This window comes from Microplitis demolitor, chromosome 7 (assembly GCF_026212275.2).
Source record: "Microplitis demolitor isolate Queensland-Clemson2020A chromosome 7, iyMicDemo2.1a, whole genome shotgun sequence".
Lineage (NCBI taxonomy): Eukaryota > Metazoa > Arthropoda > Insecta > Hymenoptera > Braconidae > Microplitis > Microplitis demolitor.
In genome coordinates, this window is record NC_068551.1 from 3575309 (window position 1) to 3591374 (window position 16066).

At 35.2% G+C, this 16066-nt stretch overlaps 3 protein-coding genes across 4 annotated transcripts; 1 reads left to right on the forward strand and 2 right to left on the reverse strand.

Moving 5' to 3' along the window:
- Positions 1–290: 290 nt before the first annotated feature.
- LOC103576894 (glutathione hydrolase 1 proenzyme) lies at positions 291–4603 on the reverse strand. The gene is made up of 11 exons (XM_008557331.3): positions 4519–4603; positions 3023–3173; positions 2703–2827; positions 2389–2528; positions 2086–2318; positions 1841–2001; positions 1545–1768; positions 1240–1435; positions 995–1160; positions 753–899; positions 291–611 (listed from the first exon to the last, which is right to left on the reverse strand). Exons 1-11 carry the CDS (start codon positions 4524–4526, stop codon positions 423–425), a joined length of 1740 nt encoding a protein of 579 aa, XP_008555553.3. The 5' UTR covers positions 4527–4603; the 3' UTR covers positions 291–422.
- A 667-nt stretch (positions 4604–5270) lies between these two features.
- On the forward strand, positions 5271–7629 carry LOC103576895 (replication factor C subunit 4). Its single transcript, XM_008557333.2, has 5 exons — positions 5271–5528; positions 5613–5888; positions 6720–7113; positions 7202–7399; positions 7467–7629. Exons 1-5 carry the CDS (start codon positions 5416–5418, stop codon positions 7557–7559), a joined length of 1074 nt encoding a protein of 357 aa, XP_008555555.1. The 5' UTR covers positions 5271–5415; the 3' UTR covers positions 7560–7629.
- Positions 7630–8090: 461 nt separating this feature from the next.
- On the reverse strand, positions 8091–16033 carry LOC103576896 (mediator of RNA polymerase II transcription subunit 12). Of its 2 annotated transcripts, none has more exons than XM_008557334.3 (4): positions 15866–16033; positions 14947–15566; positions 8853–14869; positions 8091–8599 (listed from the first exon to the last, which is right to left on the reverse strand). In XM_008557334.3, the coding sequence occupies exons 2-4, from the start codon at positions 15488–15490 to the stop codon at positions 8399–8401; spliced, it is 6762 nt and encodes a 2253-aa protein (XP_008555556.1). In that variant the 5' UTR covers positions 15491–15566; positions 15866–16033; the 3' UTR covers positions 8091–8398. The 2 variants fall into 2 exon arrangements, with proteins under 2 accessions (XP_008555556.1, XP_053596848.1); XM_053740873.1 differs by having other exon boundaries at positions 14947–15758.
- Between the last annotated feature and the right edge of the window lie 33 nt (positions 16034–16066).

The window sequence follows — 16066 nt, forward strand, 5'->3', positions numbered from 1 at the left end:
GATAATAATATTTTGGCGTTATCATAATGCGCTTATAAAAAAAATTCAAGATCACAGCGAGATAAAATTATTATTTTAATAGTTAACTTCTGATTTTACTGCAAAAAATAATTTTAATCAGTTTAAATAGTTATTGTTTTTTATAATTAATCACTAAGTGATGTCACTTACAACAAATCGATAATGTACGATCCTTTACATTAATTTATCTTTATAAGTAAAGATAATATTTTTAAATGAAGAAAAATAATAATTTATTTAGCTCTATGTACAGTAATTAATTTGAATAAATAAATAAATGAACAATAAATCTTAAAAAATAAATTAATTAATTAACACAAGATATAATCATAAAAAATAACAATAAATATTTTTAAAAGATTGTAAATAATAATTGAGCAAGATAAAAAAACTTTTGTTTTTCAAAAACCAGCGACTGATCCCAGACGGCGATAATCAGAGTTTGCTGTCACTCCGGGATGATTTAATTTAGATATCGCTGATACGCCACATCCCCACCCATCGAAAGCTACCGTGTGATTAAAACTTTTTAAATACTGTAGTATATTTGAAGAAAAATTTGATTCAGGAGATATCGTCATTGGTATCAACTAGAAGAATAAAAGATGACTTTATTTATTTAATCCCCTCCGAGTCAAGTTCACCCTAAACGGGAGTTCATTTTGATAATAAAACTCCGGTTTGAGGTGAAATTCACTTCTAAAAGAAGTATATAAACGAAAACTACATACTTGATGATGAAGTCGTCGGATGTCGATAGCTTCTTTGATGTTATGTTCACGCCAGAGGTTCATTATGATGGTCAATGCAACTCCCGTTATTATCTTTGTCCCTCCAGCGGCTCCTACAACGAGCTGGACTTCTCTTTTTTCATCGACCTACGAAATAAAATAAATTATCTAAATATTAAAATTATCACTTTGCGCGCAAGAAAAAACTCCCCACTATACTGGAAACCGGCTGTGATACTTACGATAATTGTTGGAGACATGGAACTGAGTGGTCTCTTGCCTGGTACTATAAAATTAGTTGGAGAAGGCGGTAAGCCAAATGCATTAGCAACATTTGGAGTACTAAAATCATCCATTTGGTCATTAAATATTATCCCGGTAGACTTCGACCGTATCAATGCTCCTAGTCTATAATTTAACAATCAACAATTAGAGGATTATTTTTTATAAAAAATAGTAAACAATGTTGACTGTCTTTGAAACTTACACTTGATTTATTGATGATGTTACAGATACTGCTGAACCATCAGGAGCCAATACGGATACGTGTGCAGTTCCAGAATCCATCGGATTATCCGTGACTACTCCGTAAAACTTGGGATCATTACTTGTCCAGTTGTCTTTTATTTTTTCACGGATTCCTTCGGCGTAACTTTTGGACTTTAGATTGGAGATTAAGTCATCTAAAAAGTGTTAATTATATCCTTGGTAAGTCTCCTTCAATGTATCCTTGATGCATGACTATGAGTTTCTCCTCATACTTAGTATATATTATTATTTTTTTTTACGTACCTAATTCAACAAAATTATCGTCACCTAGCTCTGTACGGTGAGCGTACGCCCATTTGAATGTTTCTACGATACGCTGCCAGAATATTTCTTCTCTAATGCCCATAGGAAGAAACTTTTCGAGTACGTTAAGTATAAATGTTAATATTACTCCTGAACCGGGTAATGCTGCCGAATGAATTGTTAAATTACCGAGCTTTGACGTTATCGGCTTCTTCCATTCAACCCTGTTATCACCAACATTAAATATTATCATACAATAAATTTAATTGTTATCAGTTAGTAACTTGATACTGTACCTGTAATTCCGTAAGTCATTCATTTCAATAATTCCACCAAAGCCTTGAATCTCTTTTACGATTTCTTCACCTATACTCCCATTGTAAAAGACACTGACATTGTATTTAGCTATCGCCTTCAAAGTTTCTGCTAGTCTCGGTCTCTTTATTCTGTCTCCGACCTGCAATAAATATATTATTTTATTTTCTTCAAAGACTTTGATAAATATTTTATAAAAAGATCCAAGTAGAAGATATGTTATTACCGCCCATGTTGAATTAGTTCGCGGATCGATAAGAATTTCAGCTAAAGTCGGCTCAGCTCTTATATCAGACAGTTTAGATTTTATTCTGCTTGCTAGATAAGAATTCACCAAACCTCCTCGCTCACAAAGTTCAATCGTAGGTGAGAATAAATCTGCCCAATCAAGTCTTCCGTATTTTCTATGGGCTTCCCAGTACCCTAGTAGTTCTCCCGGAACTGCTACAGCTTTCCCGCCTAAATTCATTTATAATCATTCTTATTTATACAATCTTTTAAATTTATGTTTCAGTTTTTCAATCTTTACCTCGCTTAGATGCAGTGGCATCATCCACATACATATCTTTCGTAGCTTTAGCTGGCGCAGTTTCTCTAGCATTAAGGAATTCCGCTTGTCCAGTTTTAGCATCCCATATTGTCATCAAAAATCCACCTCCCAATCCCATACTACACATAAAAAAATTTTTTGTCATTACAAACTTTTTTGTCATTACACGATGATTAATCTAAATCAATTATATGACGTCATGAAACGGAAGGATTTTCCTCTTATGAAAAGTCGATTAAGTAAGTTATTTATATATTTAGTATAGTTTATAAATTATTGATATTGTATAATACCTATGAAGTGATGAGACTCCTTCGCACAATAATGTTGCTATTGCAGCATCCACTGCAGAGCCATTTTTTAGCAGCATATTATTTCCTATATCCGCGCATTCTTCTCCAGTTGACGACACTGCTGCCTATTATACAATAATAATTAGATATTAATTTATACTTAATTTATTTATTTAAATTTTTTTTTCCCGCGTTTTTACTAATGATTTACAAATTTAAATTAGATTATATAAAAACAACAAAATTTATACTTCAACGAATCTAATCAATTATACCATCTATTGTTTTTAATTATTGAATTATTATTAAAATTAACAAACCTTCTTATATATTCCTAGATGTGATGAGCTAACAAATGTAAATTCTTGACCTTTTGAATAAAAAGTCATTAGAAATACGACAGCCGCCGTGATAATAAGTATTAAAATTGCAAACCCCGCTAATGTGATGATCACAATTTTTTTTGAAAAACTGAAAATAAAAAATAAATTGTCAGTAAGGAAATTCTATGACTCAATACTTTATTTATCTTCATAAACTTTTAAATTAATAATTTTTATCTTTTGAACGAAACTAATCCGCATTTAATTTTCATTAAAATCGATAAGTAAAAAAACTTCATTTTCTACTCTACATTAAATTAATCCTCAATATCCTCAATTAAAATATTTTACCTCAAAATTAATAATAATTATTAATTCAAAACCTTTTGTAATATTTTAAGTTTAGTATAATTTTTTAAATATTTGAAATGTATATTTAAAAAATAAATAGTAAAGTGATAAATTTCCAAGTCTATTTTAATCATTCTGCCAAATCAGTTTTTTCATAATGCGTTTCATGGCAATCAAAATCAGTTTATCAATAACATCTTCTATATAAATAAGATAAATATCTAATTAATTTCATTAACATTAAATATATAAATCAGTATCATATATCAATTTATAATTTAATTTTCTCTATCTTTTGATAGTGATAAAGATGAAAATTTCGATATAATTTTAATCTTTTTTAAATAAATAGTAATATGATAATATATATCTATATAAATTGATACCAATACCTGATTAATAAATTATTTTTTAATTATATAAAAATTTTTTTTTAATCGCTTTTAGATTAATAATTTTAATTGCGATTCGATATGATAATTACTGATCTTTATTATTACCCTATCAAAAAAATCATATGGGAATTCAGCCTAGATTCCCATGTAAATTTCGTATGGCGTTTTCGGATGGATTCCCATATGGTTTCCTATAGGAATTCACACCATGCCAAAATCATACGGGAACCTAGTATAGATTTTCATGTGGATTTTTAACTTGATTTCCCATAGAAATCCGCACCATGTTAAAATCCATGAATTTCCCACAAAGAAATTCATATATCCAAGTTCTTATATGGGAATCCAGGTACGACAATTTCCTATAAGGATTTCCTATATGGAAATCCAGATACCCATGGATTCTTATATAAATCCATACACTCCTATATTAATTTCTATGAATTCCCTTGCAATCCCACATGGATTTTTTTGATAGAGTATTAATGTCAGTAAAATTTCGGTCTTTAAAATATTCCCATTAAAACAAAAAATAAAAATATCAAGTAAAATTATTTTTCTATGGTTTTTCATAAGTTTAGATTTTAATTAACTATGAAATTAATAAATAACTAGACTATTAAATTAATTTACTAAAATATTTAACACAAAAGACCGACTAAATTTATATTAACAAAAATTCACTTGTTGATTGAAAAAATTTTTACCGGAGGGCAATTAGTGTTAAATAATAAAATAGTTATTTACTCAAACATGATGAATTCTTGAACACAATGGATGGTGGATGTTACGTAGTATAAAACTTAAAATTAACTGCATGTTGAATATTGAAGAGACTTCTTTTATAGACCTTACAATAAATATTAATATTACGACTACCAGTTTTTAATCTGTTTACACCCCCCCACTTTTTTTTCTTTCTACGAGAGCTCACCGCAAACTGTACGTTCATGGATGACGTACGATTATTGATAATTATTTCAAATTTATCTTATTAAGGAATTTTCATTCTTAAAATATTATAAAAAATACTACTCAGTAAATTGTTTTTGGTATTTGTGTAAAGAAAAAAGTTTGCGCTAAAAATTCTATGTTGAATAATTAACATTTGGGTGTGTTAATTAAACATACTGCTTTTGTGTTATTTTAATTAGAAAAATAAGTTTTGTTACACTGTAAAAATAATTGGCAAATTAATTAATAATTAAATAAAATATAAGTAAGAAAGAAAATGAACAAATGCATTTTTTAAATAATTCAAAAATGAGCGCGAGCTGTAAATTAAATTTTTATTTTGAATTGTCATACATGATAATTATTCTTGGAGTTCCATTAATTAATTTCAAATTTTCTATTCATTAAAATGTTTTTTTAATTAATATATTTATTATATTTATTTAGTAAAATACCCAATGAAGTTTGAAATTTAAATTTCGCGCGTTATTCGATCGGTAAGGAAATTAAAAAAAAAGTAAATAAAAATTCGGTAGTTGGCGGGAAAGACTTTCGCTGTATTCTGTAGTTTGTCGTCGCTTGGAGTTCATAACCTAGTTATCAAATTTATAACAGAAATTGCGAATTAATTTGATAGAATTAATGAACTTAAATTATTTAATAATTTTAGTAAATAAATAGAGAGTAAAAATGCATGCATTTTTAAAAACCGGTAAATTGGGACCTGGTGATGTCAAAAAACCATCAACTTCAAAGTCTAAGGAAGGAAAAGCCGGCCCAGCACCTCCATGGGTTGAAAAATAGTATGTAAATAATTATAACATAAGTAATTTTAATTGAATACATAAATAATTCACTGATTCAATAACTTTTTTTTTTTAATCAAGTCGACCCAGAACTGTCGAGGATGTCGTAGAGCAAAATGAAGTAGTGGAAGTACTAAGACAGAGCATGTCAGGTGGTGATTTTCCAAATTTGTTGTTCTATGGACCACCTGGTACTGGTAAAACTAGTACGATACTGGCAGCTGCTCGTCAATTATTTGGAAATGTTTACAAAAATCGCATACTGGAGCTCAACGCTTCGGATGAAAGAGGAATCCAAGTTATCAGAGACAAGGTCAAATCATTTTCACAATTGACAGCATCTGCTACCAGACCTGAGTATGTATTGATACATTATGATACTAAAATATGATTTGAATATAAATGTAGCTGACAGTCGTAATTTATAAAATTTTTGAATGAATAAATAAAATGTCAGTATGAGAAAAATTTTAAAATGCGTACTTAAATATTTGAAAAATTGTGCGCGCATTTTTTTAAATTTCATTGTTTTAATTAATTTATTAATTTATTCAAAATTTATAAATCGTCTGATGTCTGGCTACATTCATACTCATAAATATGATACTGAAATTTTTTGACGTTTAATAATTTTTGTATTTTTTTACCATACCATAAATTAAAGAAAAAATATGTTTAAAAAAATTGCACACATGATTTGTTTAATTTTCTATATGTGCATGTTCTTAATTTTTTTTTTTTTTTTCAAAAATTGTTAATTGTCTAACTTCAAGATCATGATATATTTCTAATTAAAATAATTATCCAATGATGATTTAGTAAAAGGTTTGAGTTCTACGATGATGCAGGTTTTAAATTATGTTGGATAATAGCCTCGTTGTTACTCAGAGATATTTATCTAGTTATTGATATTTCTTATTATCAACGAGACAGTAAAATTGCTTTTAATTTCTCTGATCAAGGCTTGAAGAGTCAGTCTTTGGTTTTAAATAAGCAAACATTTAAAACCCTAGTGGTTTTAGTACCCGTAGATTTTATCTCCTCGCTATTCCTGCAAAATTTGAACCTGCTATCGCTGTAGTTCACATGAAAACAGCTAAATTCTGAGGTTTCATGATTAAAAAAAAATAGATTAGATTTATTAATAGATTTTGTAACGTCCAATGATTGATAAATAATAAATTGCAGCGGAACACCATGTCCACCTTTCAAAATCATCATACTCGACGAGGCAGACAGTATGACTCACGCAGCACAATCAGCACTACGTCGTACAATGGAGAAGGAATCCCATAGTACTCGTTTCTGTTTAATTTGTAATTACGTATCGCGTATTATCGAGCCATTGACTTCCCGTTGTACCAAGTTCCGGTTCAAACCTCTCGGTCAGGAAAAAATAATAGAGCGATTGGAGTACATCTGCAAGGAAGAAAATCTTACTGCTGATAAATATGTGCTAACTAAGCTGGTTGATGCATCAGGAGGGGATTTGCGTAAAGCAATCACTTCCCTTCAGTCCGTAACGCGATTGAAAGGAAAAGACATCGAGATTACTGTCGATGACGTCGTTGAAGTTACCGGAGTAAGTTTTTTTTATTGATAGTTTTGTAATCATCTGTTATTCATCAGAGATCTTTTTATAATGTGATACTTTTCTTGTGACTTAATAGGTAGTACCGGACATGTGGTTGAATAGACTTTTGGAAGTTTGTCAGGGTAAAGACTTTAGTAAAGTCGAGGAGTTTGTTGATGAGTTTCTGCTGGAGGCTTTTGCTACTTCTCAACTTATCGAGCAGCTCAGTGATAGAATAATCATGTCTGATGATTTTAACGATAAACAGAAAGCTTTCATTGGAGAAAAACTTGCGGTAAAAAATCATTTTTATTGTTCTTTAAATTTAAATTTTTTAATTTTACAATTGATTTATTTTTCAGGAGTGTGCGTATAGATTACTCGAAGGTGGAAGTGAATATATTCAGCTGATAAATTTATGCTGCGTTATTATGCAAGCTAATCAGCGATATTAATTTATCAGTTCATTTGTACTCATAATAATACTACTATTAATAATAATAATAATAATAATTTATATCTTAATACTCAATCGTTGTAAAAATATTGAATAAAATTTCCCGCCTAATTTTTAAAAATCACAATTTATATTTTTTCATAAACATCTCGTCTTAATTATTATAAATTTTGATTAAAATAAAAGTTAATTTGAATTATTAATAAAACACTTTTCAATTATATATAAATTATTTATTCAATAAATTTTAATTTTACAATTAATCGAGCGAAGTTTAAAAATTAATTAATTCATTTAATTAAACGGTAATTAATTTGTTTACTACACAATAACTTAAAATAAATTCAAATAATTAATTATATTTTTTATAATCCCGTCTACAAATCACTCGAAGGTGGCAGTGAATATATACAGTTGATAAGTTAATTCTGCATTATACAGACTAATCGACTACCGTGATTCAATTCATTTTTTTTAATAATAATAATATTAATAATAATAATAATAATAATTTATATCTTAAACATGATCGTTGTAAAAATATTAAATAAGGCAAACTGCCAAATTTTATTTTCAAATCTTAATTGTTTTTGTCATAGTTAAAATGATACTGAAAAAAAAGCTGTTGTCTCTCCCCTTTAAAAAGAAATAATTCTAAAAATACGTAAAACCTCACGAGCACTAGTTACCTATGTATATTGCAGACAAATTATACATAATCTCCATAAGTTATAAATTTTTACATTAACTGTCTGGAAGTAACAAAATGAAAATTTGTTTTTCAAATAATTTAATAATGTAAATGCCGTATATATATTTTCTAGTTACATTGTGATATCAATACGGCGGCGGTTGATGCTGATAAGGATGCTGAGGTTGTTGATGTTGTCTTTGTAGATGAGCAACTAACTGAGGCGTTTGTTGCTGACCTCCATTACCCGTTTGTTGTTGTACTTGTTGTTGCTGCTGGGCTTGCTGCTGAGCCTGTTGTTGCTGTTGTTGTATTACTAGCATTTGTTGACGAAGACGTTGTTGCGCCTAAATAACAAAAAAATCAGTAAATTAGTCATTCAAAAATATTAATTAAGATCAGTCTCAGTCAGTGTCTCCCACTTTTTAAATTATGTATGTATTTTTTTTTACCACGTAAAGTAAGAGACCCAGTACCCGATATTTATTAATTTTAGTACGATTATGGCAGTTAAAAGTCATCGAATATCTTGAAAAAGTAGGGGCACTGTTTGAAAATGTCTTTGAGTAAATTATAATGAGTGATAAATTAATAATTAACCTGAAATTGTGGATTAGACTGCATGGCTATACTGGAAGCTCCAACGCCGACAGCGGTAGGTTTACCACCAGCTTGTCTGTAAGGAGGAGCAGGCTGATTTTGAACTCCTCCGCCCATCGGTCCCATTGTATTCATCGTGACATTCGGAGCTTGAAGATACGGCGGTCGAGGCCCAACACCAGCTTGCATTCTCTGCTGCTGCATGTAGTCCTGGTTTCTCTGTGCTCCCATCATTTGCTGTTGGTTCTGGAACATCATGCTCTGCTGTGTCATCATACCTTGCTGCTGAACTTGTTGCTGCGCCTGCTGCTGGAGCATCTGCTGCTGCTGCTGTTGTTGCTGTTGCTGCTGCGCCTGTTGTTGAGCTTGCTGTTGACTCTGCTGTTGCTGTTGAGCGGCTTGCTGTTGCTGCTGAGAAATCATCTGTTGTCCGCCGTAACCTGCGTAGTTTTGATTCATTCCCTGCTGCATGGCGTACATATTCTGCTGCTGCTGGGGAGTAAACATACTCTGCTGAGGGTTCATTCCAGGACCGCCTTGTTGAGCTCTTAGCTGTTGCCTAACAAATTGGTTACTCTGCATTCCTCGGAATGCCGCTGGTCCGGGTACAGGTACACTAGGTTGCTGTTGATTGCCCATAAATTGATTTGAGGGTAAACGTAAGCGTAACATATTTGAAAGCGCTTGTTTTGATGTATTCATACTTGGACGTTCATAACGAGGACCACCGACTTGGGTAGGAGGTAACTGTTGACCATAGCCGTACTGTTGAGGAGGCGCAGGGCCCTGTTGATTTGGGTACCACTGCTGCTGTGGCTGCGGTGCTTGGCCAGGAAACATCCCAGGTTGCTGGGGTACTTGCGGCTGCTGATTTGCGTAAGTCATCTGCTGCATCGGCGGTGGTCCAGGTTGCATTTGCTGAGTTACAGGTGCAGTAGGAGTCACTGCTCCCTTATTTCTACGATGTCTACGCGGTACTTTCATGGCTTTACCTTTACCCGCACCAATAGCAAGTCCCGGTCCAACACTTCCAGGTCCTAGTCTACTAGGCGAGTCAACACTCATTGGAGTATCCGCTTTACCAGTTTCTATTTCCTTTTTGTCTGGCTCCAAATCCTCTGGAGGCAACGGAGGCGCTTCCAAGTAATGACTCGCTGGTCTCAGTTGACTGTGAGTATGATAACGCAGCAATTTATGGGCATTCTGATAAGTCAGAGGTTTTCTCTCCATCTTGACAGCACGAAACCAAGCCCAAGATAGTGGCGCGGGGTTTTTATGACCTTCCAATAATTCCCATGCTGATACACGCTGAGAATCACACACCTGAAGACCTTGTTTCTTATCAATGCTATCAAAGCCAGCTATTTTGTTACCTTTGGTGTCCGTCAGACAACCAATTGGCTCACAAGTTATCACCTCCATTGTCAATTTAGGCAATGGTAATAATTGTCTTACATACTGGATACTCGGTGAGTTTCTATCACCAAGTTCTTTCTTCAATTTTTTCATCAAGTTCTGATAGTGTTTTTTGTTTTCATCCTTCTCTGACTGAGAATCAGATACCAGAGTGGAATGTATGAGCGTCGCAAGCATATCAATGACAGTAGTAAATAATTCAGAGTTATTATTCAAATCAATTACACCGTAGCTGACTAATTGTACCAACAAAATAGCCCAGTCTGTAGTGACGGTCGTATTTCTCTGTATCGTATCAAAAACTCCTCCTACAAGACTAAATCTTAGCTGCAAAGCATCTTGGAGTACCTCACGTGTCTTAGGATCTTCAGAAGCGACATTTTTTTCTTCTTTGCTGGTATTTAAAAATTGCGAAAGCTGAGAATGGAGTGACGTCAGCAAACCTTCTCTCTGATCATCCTGGCCCTTGAGACAAGTGAGAACTAATGACAAAAACGGCTGGTGATTAAACAGTGAAGGTGATTTAAGTCTTCCTCTCTCGCGTCCAGCTGTCTTTGACCAGTTACCCGATTCCAGAACCTGCCCAGCAACTTTTAAAACTCTTCCCTGAACGGCACTTGATAGTTTGGACACCAGTGGTGCTACCAACCAAATGGAGCCAGATCTTTTTTCAGTTTTGTTGGTAAGTGTGTTCAGTTGAAAGACATCTATTGCCGCCTTGGCCACGATATCAAGCCACTGAGTGAGGTCAGTAGACCCAGGAGTAAATTGTTTGTACATCAATTGCAGATCGAGCCAAGACATTCTCAAGCTCCATTGCTCTAAATTTTCCAGTATGTTTGTGATGTGGGTCCGCTGATCGTGAAAAGCATCAAGAGGAGTATCAGGATAGCAAATCATATGAAGCAATCGCTGAGCTTGTCTAGCAGACAGCATACTATCCAGCAACATATCTGGGTAACAAAGTTCTTCTGGACTTTGCAAGCATCTCTCTAGAACCCATTCCTGACTGCAAATTTGACGCAAAACATGTTGGGCAAAATCTGAAAGCCCTTTGACATTTTCTGATAAAAGTCCAGCGCTGCTGCTCGATGATGACATGGCCAGATCTAGACCTAAGTCATCTCCGGCTCCAAGAATGTCACTGGTACCAAGAATATGACTTATAGACAACTCTCCGGCACCACCACCGACGCTCGCTGGTCCACTGCCTTTGCCTGAATGTACTGTAGGTACATCCGGTTTTTTGGGCGGCTGTTTACCAGCAGTAGCATCTCCAACAACAAGTATCGCTTTCAGAACCGCTAATACTGGACCGACTGGTATATTATTGTGAGCTGCTGCCAGCAAATGACGATCACAACTGAGTTTAATACTGTAGCCTCGTTGATTTCCAGTGGGAAGTGGGTGTGGGCTTGTACTGACTGAGTACAGAGCCGGCTGAGGACATTCGACGGTTTTGAATAGACGGAGTAGTAAATGAGACGTTAATCTTCCTCGTGATTCAGCTTCAGCGTCGCTGTCGCCTCTGTTTGCATTGCAGACGTTTCCCAAAGACGGCAAGGCGATGAGTCGAACAAAGTCTTCAAGGGAAAAACAATGACGCGCTATCATGATGGAAGTAAAGACAGCAAGTGAGTTGTGAATACTCAAGTCTTGAATATTTACCTGATTGAGCAGGTCAATGTAAAACTGAGGACCGTCAGTTAGCAAGCAGAGTCCTGCGAGAGCCCCCAGCCATTCGACGGTAAGTGAATTACAGCAGGCAGTGAGTTCTGCGCAAGTAATAGCAATATCATTGAGTTTATCATTGTCAGTTTCATTGCAAACAGCGACAATGGCATTGCAAACAAAGCTGTATCTGTTTGCTGGTGATTCATTCAAAGATCTAGCCCACTGGGGTTCTATTTTACCGCCTCTTCTTGGATTATTTAGGATTTCAACCATGTACTGAGAATTGTAAGGATGACTTGATGGTACGAGAGCTGGGTTGGTGTTGAACATTGCGGCTTTTATTTTTGGATAGGCGTTGCTGAATGCCTCGACACCGTGCGGCTTTACTTTCAAGAAGAAACACGACGAGTAGAGGTCATAAAGATGAGCTAAAATACAGCGTTCTGCTGAACTGCAGTCACTGGGATTGGAGACGTGTTTTACGACCTTGCAGAGTAGATCAAATACCAAAATTGTTTGCTCAGGTGAAAGTAAAAGACAATAGTGATATCTTCTGAGTACTCCGACGACATAGAGACTTAAACTAGTCGTGTAGCTTCTTACCAATTGACTATTTCTCGCTGCCAATTGAGTCTCTACCTCGGGTAATTCTTTTAAAATTTGAATACAAACGTCAATGAGTCCGTAAATATTTAGCGCAAGTTCCATAAGATCGAAAAGAAAAGCGACGTGCTCCTGTACCGGAAGATAAGACGAACCGGACATGGAAAAACCATTCAACATTTCTATTACTTGAGTCGCGCACTGCCAAGTCACTACGTGCTGATCAAAGTAACTGAGGTTCTGAAATTTCTGTGTCACGGCTTCAAAATTAAATTCACTTCTCGAGTGTTTCTTTACTTTACCTCCCTCTGCTACGTCGATGCTAAACTTTTTACCAAACAGTTTACAAACTTCTTTAGTCATCTTTTTGACAACATGTCGCGCTTCGTCGCGTACACGGCCTACTCCATACAGCAGCACATGTCGCTGGTTGCAGTCATGTTGGCTAGAAGATTCGTCTTGCGGCAGAGGAAAGTGGGTGGTGTACAAGAGGTGTCGACTGGGACTTGTCGGTGGTCTGGAGTCTAATCCCTCGTGTCCGTGGCCACCCAGCGCGTCATCTTTAGGGCTGTCTGGCGCATCCATACTATTCTGCTGATCCTCTTTTATGTGCTGAAGCAGTTTGTCCAAATCATCATCAATTTTACTGTCGTCATAGTCCATAGCTCTCCCGTGATCTGGATCCAGTTTAGTTGGCTTCAAATCAATGCCAGGAAATAAACTATCCTCGTCCATGGGTTCTCTGTTGCTCGGCGTTCCAGGTTTACTAGCAGCTGGACCTTGAATCAAATCACCCCGTGATATCAACGTACACATATAAGCGTCATGCGAAAAAACGTCGTGTCTAATGAGCTCAGAAAATAAATGCACGAGGTTCGTAAACTGGGCCTTGGTTTGAGGAGTTGAATTGTCCTGAATAGGCGCATCTGTGTCAAGAAATTTCATCAGCAACGGCTGGAATATCGGAAGACTCGGCGGATTACCATTGCTACAAACACTATCTTTGTCATCATTATCATTATTTTCACCCGTAACTTCAATTTGTCTTTTTTCTAACAGTTTAGCGACAGCCATCGCTCTGTGCTCGCCCCAACGCTCAGCGCTTACGGCCCACTGACACAAAATATCGACAACTGCGGAATCCTGTTGAGGTGTGTATTCAGTCTTGGATGTTTCTCTCTCATTAGTGGTTTCTTTATTCGGTGGGGTAAATATTTTAGCATAGAGAGTATCCAACGAATTAGTAACATCCATCTTGTCAAATTTGTGACGATCTAGAGCATCTAGAGCTGATAAAACTTTTGTCGTAGTCATACCAGCACTACTTTGCTGCCACTTGTCACAAGACCAACGTCCCTCGGCAGCCTGTGATCGGGCGCGAATGTTTTCCTGAGCAGATTTCAATTTAGCCATTGTTGGATTCGCTGCGCTTGCTGGTGGACATGGTAGTGCTGCTGATGGACAAGGAAGATAATCCAAAGGAGATCCATTTAATACAGAAGGTGACTTACCTTCTCCAACGCTATTCCAAACTAAAGCTGTCGGGCACTCTAGTGTTATCACTTGGACTATTGCTGATAAGCAAAGTATCACGTCTTTGTGATGCGGACAATTCAAGTAATCATTGAATGCTGATGTCAGAGCATTAGATATCGGCTGAGTCGTTTGCGGAGCTGCTGTTGACGCTCCTGCTCCACTTGTTGATGACGGTGCTGGTGTTGCTGAGGCTGTCGATGCTACGGCTTCCTTTCCGTTAGTAATTTCTGATTTGATGACTGGTAAAACTGTCGGACTTGTTGGTGTATTGATGTCAACATTACTCAGCATCTGTGATAATTTTCTACAACATAAATACGCTAATCTCCTTGCTAATAACTCGGATTGAACAAATTCTTCAAGATACTGAAGCGCTAATGGAAGGAGAAGCTTCAATACTCCATCGTCAGACGGACTTGATCGCATTTTGTCAAGTAATTCTAAAATCCATTGTAGTAATTCCTGTCTATCTAGCAAACCTTCTTCAAACATATATTTCGCCAATTGAATACTGTAATGCCACTGCTTTAAAGCTAATTTATGTTCTTCAGTCATCAAAATATTTGCATTTGTATTGGGTGTTAAAGGTTGCAAAGAATTTATTCCATTACTTGTACTATTGTTGTTCATAATACCCGAGTTATTACTGACGGTAGATGACGATGAGTTACACGATCCGTTCATACCTGGAGTGCTATGTCCACTGGCACTTTGATTTCCTATGTGATAGTAGTCCTGGATTTTGGACAACTGATCTCGCAAAAATTTAATCAAAGTTCCAGTCCACTCTACCAAGTAATAAATTAAATGTTAATAAAAAAAAATAAATAACATGATGAAAAAATTATGTAATAAAATGACGTACCAGTGGTAGGATCAGGAAGCTGACGTTTCTTTATTTTAGCCTCAGATACGGCAACAGTGTAAGCAGAACTCAATTTAATAAACCAAGCGGCTCTAAGCATCGGCACTTGATACTCACAGAGCATCATAAATATTTCTTCTTTTTTATTAAAATTAGGAGCGCGCTTAGCCAGGGTGACAAGAGGTTTGCATCCAGACAAATCTTTGAACCAGGCCTCGATGCCGCTCTTTGTTCTGGCAGTTACAGGCCAGAAATTATCTTTAGGATTTATCTGCTGTCTTTTGCGACCAGTGTCCGGCATCGTCGCCAGCTCCTCTTTCTTGGCTAATATGGCGTTAAAATAAGCTCCAACTTTAGCAGATGTCACATTGCAATTTCTCGCAGTGCCGAACTCATCCGAGAGCTGGGGCATAGTCGAAAACCCATGCTTTACGTTCACCAACGTCAGCTCATCCTCTTTTTGCTTGGGTTCCTGGGGATAGACGTCCGGTGGCCCGAGTCTGGGCCTTTTCAAGGGCCTCTTCTCATACAATATACCCATCATCGTAGAGATGCTGTATGATTATCACCAGGAAACCTCTTCAGAGGCTGTGTCAAATTATTTCAAACTTTTTTGCTATCTAGAACATTTTGATTAACATTTAAATCAATCAATAAATCATCAACTCCGATTTTTTTTTACCCACTTTCTTAGCAAGTGAAAAAATGTTCATTGAAAAAAAAATTTTGACGTTATATAAATAACTTATGTTTAATATTTTCATGGATTAAATATTTATAAAAATATATTTGACGTCTACGAAAAATCTAACCTGTGAACAATCGTTACGTTGATGATAATAAAATTTAAAACCCAAACTTAATAAACTAATTTACAGTCTAATTATTATGGATATTTATAACAATTAAGTCTTCTTACCATATGCATGTTAATTACAGCATTTATTAATGCTTGTTAATATTATTTTTAACAATAACGGTATTTTAAAATGATGTTACAGCTTCGAAAATCACTATCACCATCACCAATGCCATAGTTGATAAATCACAGGCCCACACATCTGTCGTATTCTGGCCTGGCTGATGATATGATGCCTGCTACCTTGTGGTGATTTTAAAA